The sequence below is a fragment of the Triturus cristatus genome, chromosome 4_1 (genome assembly GCF_964204655.1).
Source record: "Triturus cristatus chromosome 4_1, aTriCri1.1, whole genome shotgun sequence".
NCBI classification, from domain to species: Eukaryota; Metazoa; Chordata; class Amphibia; order Caudata; family Salamandridae; genus Triturus; species Triturus cristatus.
In genome coordinates this window covers 377,748,940-377,774,388 of record NC_140585.1, presented here as the reverse complement: position 1 = coordinate 377,774,388, position 25,449 = coordinate 377,748,940, and the positions used below count along the sequence as shown (strand labels likewise).

The following is a 25,449-nucleotide window of genomic DNA, read 5'->3' as shown; positions in this document are numbered from 1 at the left end:
CCAGACGGCAGCACAGCAACATGTACTAGTATTTTCCCGTTTTTTATATATAAATACAGATAAAGGAAAACTTGTTTTCCGTCTGTATTTATGTGTAAAAATCCGTAAGAACGGAAAACCGGGAGCCCTAATCATAGAACAGCTATAAGGACATGGTTCCGAAAGCTGCAGACAGGCTCAGCTCATGCTAGAGCACCATCTCGCATGTTACCAAGCACTCTGCCTCCAGGATTGTTAAGGCCTGCCATAGGAGTGGCTGATAGGTGCACATGTGTCTATATGTAAGTTAGGTATAGGAATACTACACCTAAGCAAGGGGTGATTACACGACCTTGCCCCAGCTGAGTGATCAGCCAGTTGTGTCATAATGGAAGGCCAGGCCATGGGTGGCATAATACATGCTGCAGCCCCTGGTAGGCCTAGGGTACACCTATGCCCTGGGTACCTAAGGTACACTGTACAGGGCCCTAGAAGGTGACCCTATCCAAATGGGTTATGCACCTAAAGTACATAGTATCAATTTAGAGAGAGAACAGCAGGGCTGTGGGTCTGATTAGCAGGCCCACAGCCACATCTAAGTAGAAAACCAGTAAAGCAAAAAGTGGGGGTGAACATAGAAAGCAGACCCTACTCTCCTACATCCGGCACACCTTTGGGCCCCGCTGGGAAGGAGGGGGCCCCTACTGGTTCCGCTCCAGCAGCTCCAGTGGGCCCCCATGGATCTGGTCTTTGTCTCTGTGACCTTCGGTGGCACTGGCCCTGATGCCGATGCCCTCGGCACCCACCGGCGGCACCAGCCTCATTCCGATACCTGACAACATGAAGCCAGAGCCGCTTCGACCAATGCCGATTCCGGCACCAACAGGACCCCGTGTTCTAGGTTAGAACCTGAGCCCTATCCTTATGGGCTAGGCCTCAGGGAGGAATGGAAGGGGGTCACTGGACCCTTTAGAATACCAGTATGAACAGGATATGGACTGGAGTGAGGAACTGGGTGATGCCGGCATGCTTTCTCCCCCTATCATGGCTACGGAGGAGTGAGCTACATATGCAATGGTGGTGTGGAAGGCGGCTGAGGTACTTGACCTTCAGTTGCTCTCGGTAGCAGTCAAGACTAACATCTTGACGTAGGTGCTGCAAATGTTAGTCTCCTCACCTGAACCCCCACTCCCATTAAATGAAGCCCTCACCGACGTTCTTGTGGGGTCCTGGTCCAAACCCAGCTAAGGGGCTCCTGTGAATAGGACGATTGCCCACCTCCCACTCTAGGGGAACTAAATACCCACCACCCTTCCCCTAAGAGCTTGGTGGTCCAAGCCTCCACTTCCCATGGCATCTACCCTGCCGCCCCCCGCCACCCCCCGCCCCACCCCAGACAGGGAATCCCAAGAGGCTGGATAGCTTGGGAAATAATTTTTTTTTTCTGCCATCCTGGCATTGCAGTTAGTGCACACTGCATGCTTATTGGACCTTTATTCCCACATGCTGTTGGAAATGGTTGTGCAAGTGCTGTCAGGTCCTGGAGGAGGCCTGGCCCATTCTCTCCCAAGCATTAGCAGACAGACGAGACCTAGCAAAGTTCACTATATGCTGTGGCTTGGGCATGACTAACTCTCTGGGTAAAGCTGTTTCATCAATTGTGGCTTTCAGATGCCATGCCTGGTTGAGAAAGTCTGGCTTTTCGGGAGATGTCCATGTTTCCCTCATGGCCATGCCCTTTGATGGCACCCATCTCTTCGGAGACAAGTAGACTTGGCGCTGGAGGGCTTTAAATAAACGGGTAAAGGTGCCTTCAAGGGATTTGTTTAAAATACAGAGTCATGAAATTTCAAACTCTCATTCTAATGTAAGCTTTCATCAATTGCTTATTAGTAAATTAATTTTTTTAATTTTTTGTTTGGAAAGTGTAAATCAATTCTAAATAGAAATAAGAAATATGTTCATAAGATATACGGTGTATATAAAAAAGAATTTTATATTTTTCAAAGAATTTGTAAAGGGTACTGTGAGTATACACATACAATGTAACAAGAGGAAGTTTAGATAACAATTCAATGATCCTGCAATATCACATTTGTATACACTTTTCCTTATATATGTTGATTTTTTAAAAAGTGTTTTAGGTCGACGTTTTGGTCTCTCATGCAATCGTCCATGAGACCATCTTCAGGACTATAGTGTACTATATGGATGTCCCCTGAGATCGATAAAAGTTGATCCTAATAGCTGCACACTGTTAATAGTCAATGACGATGTATGTGGACGCAGACAGTCTTTATTGGATATCTGCTATTATGGATGTAAAGACGATACTTAAAGACAGAAGATATTTGTGGGACTCGTATCTTTATTTGGAGTCCTCGAAATGCGTTCGTCAAAATCGGGCTTCAATTATGGATAAGTCTGATAATTGATTTCTCGCCGGAAGGTTTCAGCAATCTCACACAGAGTCTGCATCAGTGCTTTAAAGGCTTGCAGGCTACAGCCATGTCCTTGGGCCCCTCGGCTGCCCCACGTCATCCCCAGTCTGCTTTATGCTCCTTTCATGGCCACGGAAGGGGCTTTCAACCTCGCCAACCCTATTCCAGCAACCGAACCGCCATTCGACTGAGCTATGCCACTGTACTGTATGCCAATACACTTTCCATCACTTTACTCAAAACCAATGCAGTCTTTTTCCAGACTTCAGGCACGTCCTCTAACCCAGTGTTGGAGCTATATTATATAAAGGATAAAGAGCCCCCTGCCGTACATTATAAGGATATTGCAAGTCACCAAGGATTTCCATAACCACACAGAGGAACGAGGATGAAGGCCGAATTCCTTTATAAGGTTATGGAATTCCGAGTTGACTTGCAAAATCCTTAACATGTACGCCAAGGGGTACTTTATCCCATATAATACATGGTGACACCATCATCTTTCCCACAGACCACTTAAAACGTTGGCGCATAGCTCTTTCATACAAAAGAGCGAGCATGTTAATAAACATGAAAAATCAACCTGTTAGTTATTTTTTAAAACAAATATTAGAAACAGTTCAATGCAAATCATTTTTACAAGAAAAAAAAGCTTCACTAGCTCGGAATGTGTTGACATATGCAGAAAGATTCTTGCATTTCTCTTTCTATCTAATGAGTTCAAAAAATAAAAAAATTCTGTCCGCTTATCATTGTAGGCTAAAAGATAGTGCAGAAGACAGAAAAGCAATGCTTAATTTTCCTTGCTTTAAACAGCTGCTCTGTGACCTGATGTGCCTTTCACCTCAGCTGCTGGCTCTGGAAGCCAGCATTGTGACTTAAGAGCTCGACTGTAATAACTGATAGTAGTCGAGTTCAGACGTCTTTTCTTGATAAGTGGCGACTGACTGCGTCACAAGTCGCCAATTAAACAGAAATTGGAAAATGGCATGTATATACGGATTACAGAATCCCATGTATTATAAATCCATTCTCAACTTTTTTTCTACCCTCCGGTATCAAACACTCAGAGATACTATTGCATCCACCCGTCAGATTCGGGCCCTGAGCTGCTTTCGTGTCCTCCACCTCGCTCAAACATGCAGACCTATGTGCCTAGTTCCTCATGATAAAGATCCTGATCATGGAGTTTCCTAGCCTTTCCTCACTGGCCCTTCTAGAGGGCACACAAACTTTGCAATTATAACCTCAGCAGTGCAATAAGTTGGCGATTTGCTCAAAGCACAGTGGTTCCAGCACCTAACTATCCCAATACCTATTTATACCTGCACAGTTATCAGATACAGCTACGTGCATTTGAACTCCGGACATAACATCAGGACCGAATCCACAGCTCTAGGTTATTGGTGCTGTATTTGAAGGTCAGGCTACATTTCAGATTTCTTGCTTTGTGATTGGGTACAGGGCAAAATGGTGCTTGGGTGATGATAGAAGTATCGGGTGCATTCTAAAGAGGCTTTCTCACCCATGTGCAACATTAAAACATGCCTTGGCAAAGCCAATCCGTCTCACTTTTGAGACCTATTTACTTTGCTAAGGGTTTTAGTAATATGTTACTGTAGATACATTTCCTTTTTTATGCAAGTACTTTGAATTCTTTAACATGTGTAAACACTCTCTTTTTTAGTGCAACTTTGTATTGTGATTGCAGTTCACTAAGTATTGTTAAAGGCAAAAGATCTCAACTCTAAAAATCTGAGCTATTGGATTTTCCAGTGCTTGCATGGTACATTTGGTATGAGCAGCATTTAGGTGTCTGGGTGAGTTCTGGTTGTGGGAGGGTGTTCATAATGGGACATGTTTAAAATCTCTGGAGCTGAGGCTGAAGCCAATGTCAGTCTGCGGGCCATAACAATGTTCAGATTACATGCTCATCCAATCCTCAACCTCTCTCCAGTGCGCACATAATGATCATCACATATTGTAGGAAGCTGCCTCTGTATATACTATACCAAGGTAAGGTATAGTGTGCACAGAGTCCAGGGGATCCCCAGAGGTATAGCAGAGGCTAAATTAAATAATCACCAACAGCTCTCTTTGTGGTAGTGTTGTCGAGCATTTAGGCTTATCAAGAGCGAGTGTTAAGTATTTATTGTATTCACTCAATCAAGACTGATGGCACAGAATCCAGCGCAACTGGCTAAGGATAAAAAAGGTATACTGGTATTTATTTTTTAGAACCAAGCAGGACTTGGTACAGGCAAGTAGAATATGCTTTCAAATGCAAGACTTTACAAGGAAATGCAGTTGTGGATGAAATTGCAATCGTTACAGGTTTGTACTTGCTTTTAAAACCGTTTAAAATACATGGAAATTACTTTTGATTTCTTTTGGATTATTTTTCAGTTACTTTGAGTATTGGATGTGATATGCCGAGATATCACCCACTAGAGTCTACCACTGACAGGTAAGTACTATAATTTTGGGATAAAGCAAAGTTACTTTGTTTTCATAAAAAAGTTCAGCTCGACATTTGGAACATTTTTAGGGAGCCTTCGGTCAGAGGCTGCTTATGAGCAGGCCACTCGGGTGTAGGAGGAAAGCTCCTGGGGTTTGGATCAGCACTGCAAGGTCCAACAATCAACACAGGAGCTCTGTAATTAGCAATTCTAATTATTTACAAATCTTTGTTACTCATTTATATCAAACTGCTATCAAGCAGTCGCAAAGCCAATAGGTCTGGCCTGTTTTAGGCATATGTTTGTTGTTGAGTGATGTATCTGGATGCAATAGCAGAAAACTCACAGAGGTAGCTAAATGCTTGTCAGGCAGAATGCTGTGTACAGCCCAGTAGTACAGTTCATATGTTTTAAGCTACACCCATAATTACTTAAGCCATGCCCTTTTCACAGAACATCCCCGATACATTTTACAGAACCCTTGACAACGTTCTCCTCTCTCTGGAAGCACTGAGGTCCACAATAGCCTTTTACCCAACAGCCGAAAGCTGACCCCTAGGAGAGACCTAAACATTGTGATGCTCTAAAACTAGAGAGCCCGTGGAGTCAAATCTAAAACTTGTGGAGCAAAAATACAGAATATCTTCCTTGATCCTTTACAGTACTCATTTTGCAGTGTCTCTGGGAAGGCTGGAGCACAGCTGGCGATACTCGTCAGAGGGTGGGTTTGTGCACTTCAGTGATAGAAACCCGAGGGCCAGACACAGTCAAGAAGGCAAGACCTAAAGAATGACCTCTACCAGCTAAGGTGAACAGTGCTTCATCCGGGGAAGCCCATAGTCCACTCTAGAGTAAAAGCAAAGATCCACATTCTGTTTTTGAGCTAACCCCCGAGTAAAACCCAACCCACAGCCCCCTCTTTCTGCCTACCAACCTATCCCCCTGGAACCACTTGTAACACCTGAGGGCCGTTGTATACCCACAGGAGCCTCTACCTCTGCACCTGCACAGGTGCTCCACGGCATGCTCACCCATATCAGGTTGATTTTCACATGTCTGGGTTAGGCCTATCTAGGAATCCGCTTCAGAGCACCCAGCAGAGCACTCATACACACTGGTACCATGCAGAGAAAGCCCCCACAGGTGCACCACCCTACCCGGTCAACCATTACTGCCCAGTTCCTCTTGCTGTACCCACAGGGGTGGTGTGATCTTGCTCGCTAATCAGAGGTATACCAGTTGTACCTCTGCCATGTTCCAGCAGTGAATATGATTGGGAAGTTGGAGAAGCCGAAGCCGCTCTCATCTATGTCCTTTGCAGTTAAGTTGCTCCACCTCTCTTAGTAAGTAGCACTTCTGGTGGTTTTCTCAGGCACCTGTCAAACTGCTCTGCATTTGAAAGAGATGATTTGACAAATGCACTCCTATCACTTTGTCACTCATTTTAAATTTGCAAATGCTTTACCTGGTTCTGTTGGGAAAATAAGACTAAGGGGAAAAATAACTAGTTGTTTAATTAGCGTAATTCATATTTTATTCGTTTTAAAAAAGCAGTGAGCCGCATCCTACTTGTTTGTGCAGTAATTATTGTGATAAACTATGTCAGACAACACCAATGACTAGTTTTCACGCTAGAGCTTTACATTTTGAAATTGTTTTTTGCAGTGACTGCACAACTGTCCATGGAGGAGTGCTGCACGAGCGGGTACGAGTGGGCGGTTGAAAAACGAAATTGTGATTTCCTTCCCACGATCTCTTCATCAAAGGACTGCAGGTAAGTGAAAAACTACAAATATTGCACTGAATGTAGAAGTACATAAATCTAAAAACAATGTGTAGGTGACGTTTATCTTCCAGGCTGTGTGTGTATGAAACCAGTGGAAATGTATCCCTAACAGGCGCGCAACACCCATTGGGCTCACCGGGCTAAAGCAACCCCTCCCCCCCCCCTGCCCTCCTCCCCCCCCTCATGTGTGTCAGCCCGGCTGAGACAGCCTCGCGGGCTGGCGTCCGTCTAATTGCAGCCGGACCCGAGTACTTCACAGGTCTTTAAAAGACCATTTACACGTTAATGAGGCTTTTGTTGCGTTTTCGCCCCTTCTTACAGCCACTCTGCCTATGGCTGGAAGACTTAGCCCCCCCCCCCCCGAAATCTTTTTCAGCCCCCCCCCCCCCCCCCCGAAATTTGGCTCTAGTTATCCGCCTGATCCCTAATGTTACTTGTTTGAATTATAACGAGCATGGGTAAGGATCAGGGGCGAAGCAAGGGACCAATGGGCCTTAATGCAAACACGGACCGGGCCCACTTTCCCCGGTTTCTGGAGAAAACAGTCATGATTTGGGTGCTGTGGCCCTCACATCTCTAAATCTTGGGGCACGGTGCCTGCTTCAACGTTGATAGCTAGGCCTCTTGCAATGATGACAGATTGCAAGCATTTAAACAATATAATATGACGGTTTTAACACTCCCCGGACTGAAGAGCGTCAGTCAGATGCTGCATTGACTTCTGTTGTTAATGTCTTACCCACTCCCATCTCTTCTCGGAGGCTGTTAAATGCCTCAACCAACATGTTCTTAAATATGTCCTCGTCCCCAACAACCAATAACAATATATCGGTGTCCTACAATTTCTAATGCTTGGCTTATTTGACATTGATTCCTGAGGCATTGGGATGTATCTCTCATGTCTTCGTTTCCCCTTCATCTAAACTTTGGTCTTCCAAATTATTTCTGCCTTGTTACTTAGAGCGTCAAAAAATAGTTTTCGTAACTGGTTATCGCACTGAAGATAAGGACTTGCTAGTGATTTAAACGGAGACCCCACAGGCAGCTCGTGTTCCTGCTAGTTAAACGTCTCTTTCTAGTCACAGTAATATCAAATAAATGTGTTTTTTCCTAGTTTCCTAATCGCATTCTCGGGTCCTTTGATGTCTATAAATACAAGCAACCCCATATTCCTGTCGGTTTAGGGAGGGCCAGTAACTTTTGTACCAGAGACGCTTGAGTATTTCTACTCCAGATGCATAGTTTTGTACCTGATACTATTACATATGAGTTGCACATCAGTAAGGGTTTAATCCATTTTATTTCTCTCCTAGAATGAATACCTTGTTACAAAAAAGGACGTGGCTACCAACAGTGCAGCAGGTGCAGCAGGACCAGGGCCCACGTGGTCTTAAGGGCCATCTCAACCCTGATAGTGGCCAACTATCAAATTTAAGTTAGGAAGGCCCATTTTTCTTGCTTGCATGAGGGCCGATGCCTTCCTTGCTAAGCCAGTGATTCAAACTGTTAATGTTTTCTGCCGTGAGCCTTACACGCCCCTCCTTTTTTAGGTCAGGCTTGACAGCATAGCTATTTGCCTGACCTAATGTTACCAATACTTTCAAATATACATAGAGCAAGCTTTGACTACATCAAGAGGGATATTGCTCTTTTGCCTCATCATATTGATTTTGTGGTGTGTCAGTTCACTTCTTGTGGAGTGCTTGGATTGAAATGCATAAGGGCAACTTTACATTTCAAAAGTACGATGAATCTGGGGGCGGAGCTAGCGCGCGGCTAAGATGGCCACCTAAACGAGAAGCTCCGCGCGATTACTGACTCATTCGTCCGTTATCTGGCATCTGAAGCGAGTATAGAGCTTCGCTACAACTGCGGCGGAATACGCCAGAACCACAACGCTGAAAGATCTGCTTCCGACCTCCCAGGCTGCCCAAACGGCGTGGCTGTCGGCCCTGGCCTCCCTGACACCGGGTGCCAGGCAGATCCCCGGGCTCACGTGCGGGACAGCCGCGGCCTGACTCGCGGAGACGGATTGTACCCCACCACCCTGCCTACAACCTGTGGGTGCTGCTACCCTCTAGCAGCGGGAGCTCAGGATGCCGCTATCACCATTTCGGACTTCTCGCCTGGCGGGGCATAAATTCCCGCGCAACGGGCGATCGACTGCTGGGGGCGGCTGCGCCTTCAACGGATCCGGCGGCAGGAGTGGCGGCACCCGCGGTGAGCTGCGGCTGGGACGCCGCGACTCCCTAGAGAAGCCCCCCAACACTACAGGATACTAGCGGTAAATACTAATGCGGCGTGGACTGCAAGCTGCTTGTGCCTGCTATTGTCCTTGCTGCTTAGGGCCAGGGAGAGCCAGGAGCGGCGCTGTGGGGAAAGCGCACGCTGCCGTTTTGGAGGCCCACCTCGAGCGCTCCGTTGCAAGTCTATATTCTACGGCGTTACCGGTGGCCCATACTTGATGCGTCCCTGCGCCCTTCATGGCGAGGAGTGATTGATGTCGCCTGTGTGCCGTGCATAGCGGCGCAACTGCTGCAGCGGAGGCCTCTGTGAACCGATTGAGAACTGGACCGGTTAGCCTGAGAGATCCACGAACACCCTGGCTGATAGTCTGCGGGATCTCCGTCCAGTTGCCTCGTGAACAGGGGGGCGCCTGTCGCAGTGGACTTTGGAGATCCCCCACTCCTCCCCCTTTGTCTCTGATTGTGTGGAGAGATTGGGGCACTATACTGGATATTGCTGCGAACACTGTGGCCTCAGAGCGCTTATTGTGGTGGGACGCTGTTCAGTGGCCCTCCTGCCCATCTTTCTGTCCGTGTTGGCCCCTACATCATAGCCACTGAGTACACTGGAATTGAGAGTTAGTGGCCTGTGCTCCGAGATAGCCCCTGCACGACCCGACTACCTGGTCGCCCCTCCTAGTCACATCTGGACCTATTGGACCGGGAACTACGACGCAGCGGTGCCATAACCCCCACAGGACTTGGCGACTGCGATTGGCACACTGTTATTTTCACCACAGCAATGGGCAAAGTAGACAGTGCACAGCCGAAAATATCATTCGATCAGCGGAAGCCCAGGGGACGCGAAACCACCGCAGACGATGCAGACACCATGCAGGACCCTCCCCAAGAGAAAGTGGACTGTGACATTCGCTCCTTGCTAGCTGCAATGGAAAAGGGCCTGCATGGCAGCCTTGCTGTACTCTGCTCTAAAATAGACTCCCTCTCCTATTGCATGGACAGGATGTCGGAATGGCTGGACAAGCGTGCGGAACGACTAGACATGTCGGAGTGCCGAATTACTGAAGTGGAGGAAGCTCAGACAACGCTGGATGCGGAACATAAACAATTGGGGAAAGCAATGCAAATCCTCCAAGAGAAGACAGAAGACTTGGAAGCGCGGTCTCGGCGCTGCAACATGAGGATCACGGGGCTGCCAGAATCCACCCCGACTGGCAAAATGGAACACTTCGTGGAGCAAATGTTGGTGTCCCTGCTCAGTAAGGAGACCTTCTCCCAGATGTTCGTCGTGGAGCGAGCCCATCGGTCCCTGGGTCCGTGCCCTCCCCCGGTGCTCCTTCGAGACCCATCATTGCCAAACTGCTTAACTACAGAGACCAAGATGCGGCGCTGAAGGTTACCAGGAGGACGCATCTCCTACAATACGAGGGCTCCATGATCTCTCTGTTCCCGAAATTCACGCTGCGAGTCCTAGAGGCTCGTAAACAGTTTGCTCCCTTAAAGAAGCAGCTCAGAGACCAGGGGCTCGGCTATGCTGTGCTGTATCCAGCTATACTCCGTGTAAATCGTCAGGGTCAGTCTATGATTTTCACAGACCCCAAGTCTCTTCAGAAGGCACTGAAGGACTGGTCCAAGGATAAGATGCACAGCCCAGAATGATGCTTCTCTGATGGGGCGGAGGCCGGACCCCTTAGCGACCAAGACTGAATGTTATGATCTACCATATGCACAGATAAGCTTTATTCATATATAGTTATTGAGATGCGGATCTTTATAATGGACGTTGTAGCCAATCAAACTATGATGTTTTTTCTAGCCTGATAATGTACTGTATGCATATGTTGGCACTGATATGTGGGAGCTTGATAGGAGGCAGTAATAAAGACTGATAATTGACTGTCCTCTGGCACATTATCAGGGCTGAATTGTGGTGACCGGGGAGGCCTGACGTATTCCTATTTACGACATGAACGCTTCTAAACAAACCGGTGGTGTGCGGAGCAGAGGGCTGATAGATCTTTACTAGCACGCTTCTTTGTTTTGCGGGAGCACGTGCTACCTCTGCCCACGCGTGTTACACACACTAGGGGAGTTCTTGATAAGGGGTGGGGGGTTGATCCTCATTGGTTTTACAATGCATTGTTTATGTTTTCAAATTCTTTTGGTGTTACTTGGGGGTGGGTGGGTAGCTAATTGCCTGGGCTGTGTTGGGGTTTGCCTGGCATGGGTGGAGGGTTGGATGGTTAGGGGTATTGTTCGTTTTGCTACTTGCTGTAGACACTGTGCCGCACTCATGTTCACTGTACACTTTGGCCGCCCTAATGACAGACTCAAATAGCTTGACTGCATCTTCTCCCAACCTGACAAATGGCCCGCTATCTACTGCTCCTGTGCAGCTGAATATACGTGCCCTTACGTGGAACGTAAGGGGCCTTAACAACCACAGAAAATTGCGGAAAGTCTTAGCGTTTCTAACACAACACAAAATTGACCCTGCACTGCTTCCGTAAACGCACCTCCCCCTTGACAGTCCCATGCTCTGCACTAGGGGCCTGCACGGCTCCATCCATGCTGCAGGATTCACAATGCACGCCCGGGGTGTTATTACCTGGATTAGACCTACATCAACCCTCTCCCTTGAACCACTACTCACGGACACTGACGACCGCTACGTTGTCTCGATGCCAGGGGCGCGGCCTAAACATACTGATTATTAACGTGTATGGTCCAAACTATGACAAACCCGACTCTTATACAGCACTGAACGACAGGGTCGCCAGCTGTGGTATAGAACAACAACTCTGGGGAGGCGACTTCAAGCTGGTTTTGGACCCCGCTCGCGACCGCTCGGGTGGGCCGGACAGACGACTTACTGCCTCTGCCAAAACACTTATAGAGATTATGAAGCGAGAAGGCCTACAGGACGTATGGTAATGGAAGACGCCTGACAAAGGAGGGTTCACACACTACTCTGCATTCCACAACCTGCATAAACGCATTGACTACTGGTTAACCTCGAGCCAGTTGTATTATCAAGTGCAGAAGTGTGAGGTACTACCTCTCACTCTCTCCGACCATTCCCCGGTTTTATTGCTCCTTGCAGCCCCAACGAAAATGATTCCCCCATCTATATGGCGGTTCCCTCCGTATTCCTTACTGGATCCACTTTTCAAGGAAGAGCTAGCGGAAGAGATAGAACTATACTTAAAAAAAAACGTTGGTACTGTTGAGAGTTTTCAAACAGTGTGAGAGGCCTTCAAGGTCTATATACGAGGTGTTGTCATGGCTAAACACTCCGGAGTCCTTAAAGCATTACGCAAGAAACTTGCCGTTCTGGAAAAAGCTGTGGCTGGCTTGGAGCAATGCTTCCTCGAAGGTCAGGATGAGGACCTTATGCGGGAGTTTAAGAACCAGTTAGAGGAATACCACGATACTGTGGACACCGGCTCGCCCCTACGGTGAGGGTGAGCGGCTGGGAGGAGTGCTAGCCCGCCTACTTAAAAAGCGGTGGAATTACGCTGTTATAACCGACATTAAATCTGCAGACGGACAGACACTTACTGACCATGCAGATATAGCTGAGAGGTTCAGACAGTTCTACTCGACCCTATATTCCTCTCGAAGCTCGGGTATGGAGGCAGACATATTAGATTATGTTTCTCACATCAAGCTCCCCTGGCTAACCAATACTCACCATGAGTTCTTGATGCGTCCTATAGAGAAGGATGAAATCACGCTGGCGTTAGCAAACATGAAGCCTAGTAGTGCCCCCGGTGCCGATGGCCTGACGGTCGCTTTTTACAAGACTTACCTTGACCTACTCCTCCCAAACTTGACCGCTCTCTTTGACGATATGTGCACCTCGGGCACAATTCCTTCCTCAATGAGAGAAGCCATAATCATTGCTATATTAAAGCCGAACAAACCCCCAGAAGAGTGCTTCTCGTACCGCCCACTCTCACTTCTTAATGTAGACACTAAAATCTATGCAAAGATATTGGCGAACAGACTGCTTCCCTTAGCCTCATTGCTCATAGCCCCAGAACAGGCTGGGTTCGTCCCGGGCCGCATCCTTACCTATAACATACGTACGGTATTTGGGATGCTACAACATACCAAACCAGAGGTTCCGGCAGTCACAGTCTTTCTAGATATGGAAAAGGCTTTAGACTCCATCGAATAGCCCTTTATGAGGCAGGTACTGTCGAAAATGGGGCTGGGCGAGGTTTACTTACAGTTACTCCAGTATTGGAACTTTCATAGATTCCCACAGCTTGTATCATTCCCCGTCATCGGAATGGGAGTCTCGGTAAACAAAATAACATAGCAGTAGGTACAAAAGAGAAAGAAAAAGGCCTAGGTCTCATTCCCTTTTGTAGCATATCCACCTCTTTTTGTAAAAGAGACCAAAATAAAGCAACAGCCAATCAGATTAGCCTCACCCCACAGAACCCTCCTGAGAGAACCTCAGAGGCTCAGATTTTCTACCGCACGTTGTGCTTAGGGAGTCTCCTTTGAGCTCTGCTCACTTCAACTCTAGTTGACTACTTTTTTCAACATGTTTTCTTCAGAACTGTTTGGTGTTTCATTTAAGAAATGTCTGACAAGGAGAAGAAAGCCCTTTTCAAGGCTTGTTCCACTTGTGTGGCAAGAAGAGGCTGTATGTGGAGGACAGGACTGCATTTATTGCCTGTACCCGAATCATAAGGCAGCGGACTGCAAGATCTGCCGCACCTTCTCTACGAAGACCATCCGGACCGTGAGGGTCGCCTTCTCACTTGGCTCCAGAAGGTAGTCGAGGAAGGGAACTCTGTCAAGTGACAGTGAGGACTCATCATCTGGCACCTCATCTCGAAGGTCAGTGAAAAAGGGTAGGGCTTCCCCTTCACCATCCTCAGAACGTCCTGTTAAGGCCTCAAAAAAGACCCCCCATGAGTGAGAGCTGACGTCTCCAAGGAGGGTTGCTCGAGGAAGAAGAGGACTCTGACAGAGATGATCAGTATTCTTGAAGCTATGCCCATAGCCCCTCACAATTGTTGGTAAAATGTCAGGACACTGATTCTGAGGGCGAATACACTAATGGGTACTCATACCAGCAATCCTATCGTTGTCAGGAAAGCACAGGCCAGGAGATGGTTTCAGTCCCTTCTTCCCTCCTGGCAGATCTCCAGGGCATGTTGCAGGATTATAGGCAGAGGTTTTCTCAAGCTACCCCTCCTCCATCTTCGACTTTCTCTGCAGTACATGCTGTGCCTACACCATCGGCTCCTGCAGTGTTTTCTCCGGGAGAACCATCCCAGATAGTTTCACAGCCGCAGGTATCCAGCCCAGGTATACCTCCAGTGGTCCAAGATGTTCAGGATGATTCCTCGGACGAGTATCAGGACGATGACAACAGGTCTGACCAGTGTGTAGAGTGGGAGGATTATGTGATCCCGGATCCAGCTTCACCTACTCTGGATCCAGTGGATTCTCCCCAGGCAGACATTGGGGGATTTCACAAACTGATGGAAAGAGCCTCCAATAGATTCAAACTTCCTATGCCTTCAGTTCAAACTGAATGCTTCCTTTATGATTTTAAGGAGCCCTACAGGAAAGTGGTCCGTTCCATTCCCATTGTCAGCCATGTCTAGGACGAGGGTTTGAAGGCAATGAAGAACCCGGCTACTGTTATTTCAGTTTTGCCATGCCTGGAAAAGAAGTACAAGGCACCTGAGGATAGTCCAGCGTCCTTGATAGGTCAACCGAAGCCGGATTCGGTAAAATCGCCGGCGGCGCAAAAAAAGTCACGCAATCCTTCTGCACCGCTGACAACTCCTCCCGATAAAGAAGGCAGGCACCTTGATAATGCGGGGAAAAGGTTTTCCTCTGTGGTGAGTCTTTTGGTACGGGCAGCGAATGCGTTGGTGATCCTTGGTAGGTACGATCACCAAATGTGGTGCGACCTCTCACCATATTCGGACCAGCTCCCACAGGAGTCCAAGGCAGAGTCCAAGAGATTCTACAGGAGGGAGAGGCTACATCTGCGGAAGTGATCGACTGTGCCATGGATATCGCCACGGCAGCGTTCTGTTCACTGGCAGGCGCAGCTGTTCTTCGTCGCCAGGGCTGGCTCCGGGCGACATGGTTCCGGCCGGAGGTTCAGAACAAAATTCTGGACCTTCCGTTTGATGGTGAGGCATTATTTGGGAAACATATCGACGATGCTCTCCAGGACATTAAAAAAGATACGCAGACGGCAAGATCTCTAGGAAATCTTAAGTATCGGAAGATTCCTTTCCGTGGGGCCAGGGGAAAGAGTACCACATCCTACAGAGGCTCGTACCAACAACAACGGAGCTCTTCTTATGGTTCAACGTCTCAGTCGTATCGACCAACGTACCAACAAAGACAAGGCCAGACCTCTTCCTTCTCTAGGTCCAACACTAGAGGAAAACAAGGTCGCTAGGGACGTGACACCTCCAACAGACAATAGCGGCGTTCTGGCTCTGCCTACTGTACCCACCTCCCCGTTAACACCTGTGGGAGGCAGGGTGTCTCAATTCCTCCTCAACTGGAAACGGAGAACATTAGACCGTTGGGTGCTCAACATCATTCGAGATGGCCATACGCTGAAGTTTCTTCATATGCCACCTTCCAAGCCCCCCGTCGCTATGCCTTCAACACATCTGCATCTCTTACAGCTCGAAGTTCATCAGATGCTCCTCAAGGGAGCAGTGGAGCCGGTTCCCCTGTCTCAGAGGGGGGACGGTTTCTACTCCGGGTTTTTCCTGGTCAAGAAGACGCTGGAGAAATGGCGCCCCATTTCTGATCTCAGGGAGCTAAACACCTATCTCATCAGTCAATCCTTTCGGATGGTCTCTCTCCAGGATATCTTGCGTCTCCTCAACACGGGAGATTTAATGGCCACTCTCGACCTCGAGGATTCATCCAGCCCACAGGAGGTTTCTACGATTCACAGTAGCCAAGAGCCACTTCCAATTCAAAGTTTTACCCTTTGGACTTCGCACTGCCCTGAGGATCTCTACCAAGGTGCTGGCACCGGTGGCAGCTTTCCTCAGGAAACCGCATTTTCAAATCTTCCCCTACCTGGACGACTGGTTGCTGAAGGCTCCGTCCAGGCGGACAGCGGAGGAGACAGTCTAGGCATGTACGACTCTGTTAAGCAATCTGGGTCTGACTCTCGACAGGGAGAAGTCGTCTCTCTGTCAGTCCAAGAGATCACGATTCCTAGGGGCTATCTTGGACATATCTCTCAACAAGGCTTCTCCATCCTTCAAAAGGCAAGAGAAACTGAGGTCCTTGGCTCATCTGTTGAGAAAAAGAAAGTGTCTTTCAGTACGCTGTTACAAATCCCTTCTAGGAGTGATCTCTTCATGCATCCCTCTGATACCCCACTCAGATTGCGGATGCGATCTCTTCAGGAGCAACTAGACATGGAATGGCAACCAGTTCACGGCTCCTTCGATGACAAGGTGGTGATTACTGCAGCAATGAAAGAAGCAGCCTTGTGGTGGACAAAGGAAGAGAACTTATCACAAGGTCTATCCTTCGTAAGCAATGCGGCTCCTCAAGTTGTAACAACAGATGCTTCGCTTGAAAGCTGGGGTGTGGTGCTTCAAGACTTGCATGTAAGCGAGCATTGGTTGCCCCGGCACCGCCTTCTTCACATCAACCTCCTGGAGCTCAGAGCGATTCGTCTGGCTCTACAAGCATTTCTTCCACGTTTGCAGGGTTCTGCGGTTCTTGTCCGCATGGACAACACCACGGCCATTCACTACATCAACAAGGAAGGGGGTACCAGATCTCTTCCGTTGTCGCAGGAGGCCCAAAAAATTTGGGAGTGGGCGATCCTACAGGGAAAATTGCTCACGGTAGAACACCTACCAGGAGTGCTAAACGGAAAGGCAGACAGGCTCAGCAGGCTTTCGTCAGTCAGCCACGAGTGGGAACTAAACCAGATGGTCTTGGAGGACATTTTTCACCGGTGGGGCAAACCCTCAATAGATCTCTTTGCTACCCCGGTGAACAGAAAATGCCAGTTTTATGCAAGCAGAATACACCATCGCGGATCGCTGGGGAATGCGCTTTCGATACCTTGGTCAAGAGCATTTGTGTATGCCTTTCACCCCATTCCGTTAATACCGAGGATACTCAGGAAGATCAAAGCGCAGCCATGCAAGATGATCCTCGTAGCCCCAGCTTGGCCGAGGCAATTTTGGTTCACGGAGCTTCACCTCCTTTCTCTGGTCCCTCCACGTCCTCTTGGGGCGATCCCGGATCTTCTCAGGATGTCCCAGGGCCAGATCTGGCATCCAGATCCTTGTTCCTTACACCTCTCAGCATGGCTCTTGAGCAGCGAGAATTCCTAGCTCTTCATCTCTCGGAAGAGATAAGAGATGTTCTCTCTCAGGCTAGAGCTCCTTCCACTAACAAGACTTACCGTCTAGAGGAGGAGGAGCCAAGATGGCGACCGGGACGGCAGCGTAGGCTCCCGGCTCCGTGAACCTCCGCATCCCGCACAGATATCCTGCACGAGATCCTTAGCCTGCGCCATCTACCCGGTTGGTGAACGCGAGCGGCAACCGGCCGTGTGACCCTGAAGTTTCTGGCAGCGGTACCGCCGGAGAAATGTCCGTCTGAAGTTTGCGGCCTGTGCAGCCCCGGAGCCGGGACCTCGAGTGAACGCCGTGGCCGGGCGGCAGTGCAACAACAACGGCCTTTGGTGACTGGGTGTGGTCGGACTGCCGGAGTGGTGCGAATGTCGGACTGCGCTTCGCCGTGGTCGCTCCTACCACTAAGCGTAGCTGAACGAGTGCGTGCCCGTGGTGGCAACTCCAAGACTCTCCGGTGATTGCTTCAGCCTTCGTCGGTGAGCTGCCCGGACGCCGCCCGTAACTTGTCCCGATTCTTGCGGGCTGCTCCCGGATTTTCGCGGGCGCTGGTCCGTGGTGGGGACAACCGTGGCCCGTGACCACACACCGGACACATTGTTTGCCTGCCCTCGGAACCCAGTTACCAGTGCCATGGAACCCGAGGCGCTTGTGTCTGAGCCCCGGCCCCGATCTGGGATGGACCTACCCAGCGGCCATTTTGGTATGCCTGAGTCCACCATCCTGTACACCGGGTTGCAGCAGGATTGGGAGGGTGCGACTCTGAGGAGCGCAGCGGAGCGAGCGCCGGGAGCTGTACTGGGGTACGGTGACCTTCTCGAGGCTCTCGGTGCCCTTCACTCCACCCTGATTCACGGAGCCTGGGTGTTGGGGAGCAAGCTCGATGGAGTGACATCAGCGTCGGAACAGTTGCCGCCTGCCTATCCCCAGGTACACTGGGACTTCTCACGCCGCGCACGGGGGGACAGTGTCGTGGCCGCCCCTGTGAATAGTGCACGCCTGGACTCTCCGGACAGTATATTAACGTGCGATCAGCTGGCTGTGGATTTGGTCTGTCCCGGAGGTTTCGGACCTGAGTGGGGGGTGGTGGCCTTGTCCCGTGCGCGGTCTCCGACGTCCCAGGCAACGTCCAAGCAACGGTCGCCCGCCCTGGCTGATTCCGCCTTCCTGGGCCTGGTGTGCAGTGTAAATCCTGGCTCGGCATCGGGAAAGACGATCCTCCCTAGAGCTGACTGTGTCAATCTTCAGAGCCCTCTACCCTACCTGTGTGTGTCGCTTCCTGAGTTTTATTGGACACTTCTCTTCCTGGTAACATTGGACATGGCACTGGGACGAGGGGTATGCATGGGTGGGTTTGCAAAGAGTGGCCAAGGATGATGCTGACCCTTCCGAGGTGGTCACCTACTAGGCGGGCGGGCTCGGGAGTTGTGTGCTCTCACGGCATAACTGTTAGTGTACCAAGTGCGTAATGCTCCTTACTCCTCTTTGACAGGGTCGATTTTGTGTTCTTTATTGTGTGCTTTATGGGAAACCGTGTGGTGCGGGAGGGAGAAGCCGGGGGCGTGTTTTGCAGGCCCTCCTCCAGTTTATTAATACTCTCTCTACCCCCCCGTCTGGTGGGGGCTCTTTTCCCACTTCTTTTCTCTGTTTCTTCTATATTTCGGGTCTGGTTCCGGGGCGACAGGCACACTGCTGGGGGGGGGGGGGCCGTACTCATCTGCAGAGGTGCAGGGTGGGGGGTTGGGGGGGGATCCTCTAGTCTTTCATCTCCTTTTTCTATGGCCTCCTTTTCTTCTCTTATTCTTCTTTGTCTTTTTCTGGGATCAGCATGGTAGTACTCCTTTGTTGTTAATCACTGCTGTTTCCGGAGTGCCATAATTTCCGTGGAGTTTCCTGGGTCTTGGGGCAGGGGGTTGCAGGCGCAAATGGCCGTGTCATTCCTCTACATCCTGAACTTCCTGTTTCAGCGCCATTGCTTAGATAGACTGCTGTGTATTGTTTACGTTCATCGTTCTGCCTGCCATTTTTCGCTGCTGGGAAACTGTTTGGCACCTGATCCTTCCATCCTTTTCTATTATAAAATGTAAACCTTTATTATCCTGGTCTCCTACTTGGGCTGTTCAGAGACTGAGAGAATGCTAGCGTCGAGATTCTGCTCCCCGAGGTACTGACTGTGATAGACCTGCTTTCTGTTATTCTGATTGTTTAGCGGCCGGCCCCGGGGGTTGTAGGCCCATATGTGTAATTGATTGAAATGTCAATAAAGGTTTAAAAAAAAAAATAAAAAAAAAGACTTACCGTCTAAAATGGAAACGATTTTGCATCTGGTGCCAACAGCAAGGTGTGGACCCTTTCTTGTCTCAGCCTCATCAAGTTCTTCCTTATTTCCTGTCCTTGGCTAAGGCAGGTCTGGCTCATTCGTCCATAAAGGTTCACTTGGCTGCAGTTTCTCGCTACAGACGCACTGCATCTGGGCCTTCTCTCTGGTCCTCCAGAATTGTCAAACAATTTCTCAAAGGCCTATTTCGAGTCTTTCCTCCAGTGAGGCCTCCGCCTCCCACATGGCATTTGAACTTGGTTCTCACCCAGCTGATGAAGCATCCCTTTGAACCGGTTCATCGAGCAGATTTGAAATTCCTCTCATGGAAATTGGCGCTCCTTCTTGCTCTCACTTCGGCAAGACGTATTGGAGAATTACAAGCTCTCACAGTCCAGAAACCTTTCCTCCAATTCAAAAGAAATACAGTGATTCTAAGGACTAATCCAAAGTTCATACCAAAGGTGCCTTCGGATTTTCATTTAAATGAGCCGGTAATTCTCAAGGCTTTCTTTCCTCAGCCATCTACACCGGCAGAAAGGGCACTTCATTCGCTGGAAGTGCAGTGGTGCTTGAAATTTCATCTGGACCGTACTAAAGAATTTCGGAAATCTTCTCAATTGTTCATTGCATTCAGTGCTCCCCGCAAAGGCTTATCCCTGTCCAAGCAGGGTATTGCTTGATGGATCTCCAGTGCTATACAGTTCTGTCATTCTGCAGCAGACAAGCCTCTAGAGGGCAGAATTAGAGCACACTCGACAAGGTCCATGGCTTCCTCTAGGGCTCTCTTTGCGGGGGTCCAGATTAAAGACATCTGCAAGGCTGCAACTTGGAGCAGCACGCACACCTTCACAAGACATTACTGCCTGGAGACCTTGGCACAAGAAGACATGGCTGTAGGCCAGGCAGTCCTGAGGAACCTCTTTCATTGAGTGGTGAGCTTTTCTTTCTTCCCTCCTTCCTTTCTTATTGTTATTTGCACATTTTGCTATGTGTTCTTTATGTGATTGCATTGTTGTTTGATGTTTTCCTTAAAAAAAAAAAAACAGGAAAAGGAGAATAGAGAAAGAGATGTCACTAAGGGAGCAAAATGTGCTTCTGACTGCTAGCTACTCTGATACAAGCTATGGGAATCTATGAAAGTTCCAGTACTGGAGTAAGAAATCAAGTTACTTACCTGTAACTTTGGTTCTTAAGTATTGGTAACTTTCATAGATTCCCATGCGCCCACCCTCCTCCCCTCCTCCCCTGGGAAAGCTCAGCCCTCTGCCGGCTACGAAAATCTGAGGCTCTGAGGTTCTCTCAGGAGGGTTCTGTGGGGTGAGGCTAATCTGATTGGCTGTTGCTTTATTTTGGTCTCTTTTACAAAAAGAGGTGGATATGCTACAAAAGGGAATGAGGCCTAGGCCTTTTTCTTTCTCTTTTGTATCTACTGCTATGTTATTTTGTTTACCGAGACTCCCATTCCGACGACGGGGAATGATACAAGCTATGAGAATCTATGAAAGTTACCAATACTGGAGAACCAAAGTTACAGGTAAGTAACTTGTTTTCTTGTTAGGCGTGCTGTACTATAAGCCCACAGCCAGAATAAAAATTGGAAACTTGGTGACTAGCCCGATTTGCATCACGAGAGGAACGAGACAGGGGTGTCCACTCTCACCGATCCTTCATGCCTTGGTGGCCGAACCCTTGGCCTGTGCACTTTGCGAATATCATAGATACAAGGGAATTCGCATCCCTGGCTACGAAATCATAGTCTCGACCTACGCAGATAACACACTCTTATATGTCCGCGACCCTGTATGCCACCTCTCCTCCGTCCTCCGCGAGGTAGTGCGATTCGGTGGGGTATCCAGACTGCGTGTTAATTGGCCTAATCGGTCATTTTCCCTCTCGCCCCAGCCACGATACAGTTCACCCCTGACTATCCGCTACAATGGACGACGGACCCGGTAAGATATTTGGGAATCAAAATCCACTCTGACGCGGATGTGATTTTCAAAGAAAATTATGGGGTTGGGTTTAGCACATTGGAGGATGAAGTTGAGAGCTGGATAAAGCTTCCACTGTCTCTCCTGGGCAGAATTTCCATAATGAAAATGGTGGTACTCCCTCGTTTTCTCTTCCTTTTTTACTAATATCCCGATGGTCCTCCCGGGCATGTTTTTCGTGAGACTCACTTCCCTTATGGTCAGGCTAGCATGGGCGGGGAAGCACCCCAGAGTTGCATGGCATATACTCACATTGCCTTACCATATGGGTGGGCTGGGCGCTCTTGATTTCGATATGTATTACAGGGCAGCACAGTGCGCACACGCATACCACTGGATACATGGCCCACCTGATACGCCACACTTGCACATTGAGAGAGTGGTGACCTCCCCCCGATGCACATGATGCTTTTTTTCTCCCCCAGACCAACGGACTTGTATTTTGGACTCCATTAATGCGACTGCTCATGCATGGCACCATCTCCTTAAACTTCAGTCCGGGGATCTTATATATTCTCCCTTGGCCCCTTTGGATTGGTGCCAATGGCTGCCTCCGTGCAGAGAGACGGGTGTGGTGCGTGCGCTTCGCTCCATGGGAGTCCAGGCTGTTGGTGACCTCTTTGTTGACTGCAGGGCTAGGAGTTGGGATAGTCTATATTGTGAGGATGCCGGGCCCACCCCACTCACCCGCTTCCAATTTCACAGAACACGCCATGCACTGGGGCACCTTCTGGGTAGTGACATGGAGGAACCTCCGGAACTAGACGCTCTTACACTAATTATTAAGGCAAAAGAACCAACGAGGCTAGTATCTAAAATCTACACCCTAACGCAGTCCTATCAGAAAAACTTTTTTACTAAAGCCCGCCTGGCATGGCAAAGGGACCTTCAAAGAGACATTGATGACGAGATATGGAAGTATTGCTGTACTAGTACTAAGCGGGTCTCCCTTAATGGGCAACACCGACTGACCCACTTTAAGTATTTAAACAGGGTGTATTATATCCCGAAAAGACTATACCGTTATGGTCTTAGAGACGACCCTAAATGTGAGAGATGTGTGGAAAACATAGCAGATTTCATGCACCTATCGTGGCATTGCCCGGGCATTGCAGAATTTTGGGGAAAAGTATTTGCAGAGTTGTCGGCAATACTTGGGCGGGGCATAGAGCCGGAACCAGCCTTAGCGCTGCTGGGTTATTCTAAATTATTACCTAAGGGGATTCGTAGGTTAGTGGACATGGGGTTGTTAATGGCCAGACCCAGAGTCGCGATCAGCTGGATGCGAGGGCTGCTCCCCACCATCACTCTTGGGCAAGGGACATGTTATATTGCTGCACCCAAACGGAATATTACAGCGAACTCCTTCCCCCTCAAAACCGCCCCAAGAACTTCTGGGGCGGTACTTATGTGCATTCAAGCCAGGCCAATTGGCTTTGACATTGCTTTTTTTTTAGTTTTGTAGCTTACAAAGACTGTTCACAGAAATGGCAATAACGATGGCGTTAGCTGTAGTCTGCTGGCCGCTCCTCTGCATGGATGGTATTCCGCAAGCTGGACGTCTGTTACTTAATCACTTCCCCAGTCTGCATGCTATGAGCAAGCCTATTTAATTCTTCCCATTTAATTTGTTGAATAAGTATCTAATAAAACAAATTATGGCTATTCGATGGTCGAATGTTAGTAACGTTTCAGAAATGGTGTTGACGGTGGGACACACCAACCTTTGTCAGGCACAATGCAACACCTTTTAACATTTGTGTGAAGCTGTGTCAGCTGGCTTTTTGAAACGTAGGTGCAGAGACCTTTTAAGGCACAGGCAAAGTAGGCACTTCCCCAGGGACCCCACCTTCCATGGTGCCCCTGTGAAAGTGAATTGTTTTACTATCTCATGTTGTCTATTTCTGTATATTCGATTGGGTGAGAGCAGTGTTGGAAAAACTTTAATCTGGGATCCCAAAAAAGAGGGAGAGAGCAGAAAGGGAGTGGAGTCATCAGGTCTGGAATCATGAAAAGCAGAGTCTGAGAGTCGACATATACATTTCGTTTTTAAAAACTGTGCCTCAAAGAAAATGGTAACCAGGACAAATGTGATACTAAATCTGGCTTACTTAACTGGTTGTAAACTGGCTGCATTTAAAAGAAAAAAGCTTACGGGGTTAGGGCATTTGCTTCGGAGATCTTTGTGTGCCTAGCACTATTTAGGGCATAATACTGGTAAGATCGCTTTGGTGGTTAATGCACCTGCTGGAGAGAACTGTTTGTTGTCTAATCACAGGTTTGAATCTTTATAATGTAGATAGAGGGTTATTGTGCCTGTTGCAAATCAGAGATTTGTATGGCATGTAGATGGCTCAGTTTATTACTGCTTTAGTGACAGATCCTCCATTTTTTAAATTTTACTTGTGGATCCTACGTTACAATCCTTCTAACATAGTACAGTGAGCTATGAACCAGCGTAAAGGAGCTACATGCTAGCCGCAAGGATTAGGTTTAGAGCCTTGTTGCTTTTCCTCATCTCTAGTTAGTCAAAGATTGCTTAAACAATGCATCATAAGCGAATACCTTAATGGGTGATATTTGTGGGGATCAAGGACACCAAGTTCAACGACATTAAAGAGCTGGAAACTATTATGGTTTCTGGATTGGATTCTATTTATAACCTGGGAATTTTTTTATTGCCCACTTTTCAACTCTGCAGGGAAATTAGCAAAGGCACTGGGAGCCGTTTGACTTTTATAGGAAGATTGCACCAAACGGTATAAAGGGGACCCTACAAATATTACAATCTCACAGCTCAGCCACATCCCCTTCAGCCCTGGTCATCTCCATATGCACTACGTGCACACAGATCAGATGAAGCAGTGTTAGCTGCTAGAGCTCAGTGGCACAGATCGGTTTTAGTACACGATTGTAAAAACAAAGATTGCACAAATAAATGAATGTACATTCATACGGAGGTAATAGTCAAATACAATTGATGCACCTACTTCTGAAATAATGATAGAAATTAAAATGTGGCACCCTGTAGCTAAAGACAGATATTTGTTGAATGCTGCCGAAGGAGAAATCGATTTTCCACAGTGTCCTTTTGGGGGTTCCTACTAATATATCACTACATCGCACAGCACACAGCACACAAGCCATCCCATGATCAATGTGCATCTCACCACTCAGGCCAGGCTTTCTTTTCTCCGCTCGTAAATGTGCGGTACTTCTGTGACAAAGGTACCACCCAAATACTGATAACACTGTGCGTCCTCAATGTGCCCAAATAAGACATAGAGCGAGACACTTTTTTTAATTTGTCGGTTTACGTACCACATACTCTTGAAGGACTATCTGACAGCTTTTGAATGCACATGATTTGGGAATGCTCTTCAATCGTAAGTCAAGGCATGTGATGCCAGGATAACGTTCTGGTCCTCATGCAACAGACATCCATATATTTTCACCTTTGCCTTATTTAAAGCTCACCATTCAGCCCTGAGACTGCTTTGGGCATTGTTCTTTAGCTTCTGTCATGATGTCATTTGCAATCTTTACAATTGATGATGTACCACCACATGTTTCTTAAACTTTTTCAAAACGTCAGCATAGTTCAACTGACTTGCACCAGCTTGAGGATAAATATTGTTGCGGACACATATTATGGCTGATGTGGTCTACCTTGAATGGGGTTGAGGTAGGGAGAGACAATCCTGTCCATTACCATGAAATCTGTGTCTCTCCAGGCATCTCAATCATGGTGCATATATGGTGCAAATGTGATGGGGGGGATAGTGATGTGGACTTTGAAAAAATAGGAACTGGGCTTGGAATACTACATCATCC

The 25,449-nt window shown here is 48.2% G+C and overlaps 1 protein-coding gene across 2 annotated transcripts in view; it reads left to right on the top strand.

Moving 5' to 3' along the window:
• Positions 1-25,449, top strand: part of FBLN1 (fibulin 1) — an 852,642-nt gene that overhangs the window by 108,356 nt on the left and 718,837 nt on the right. For both annotated transcript variants that reach the window (XM_085652428.1, XM_085652429.1), the window contains exon 2: positions 6,545-6,653. In XM_085652428.1, the coding sequence (XP_085508554.1) occupies positions 6,545-6,653 (109 nt within the window). The remainder of the gene's footprint in view (positions 1-6,544; positions 6,654-25,449) is intronic.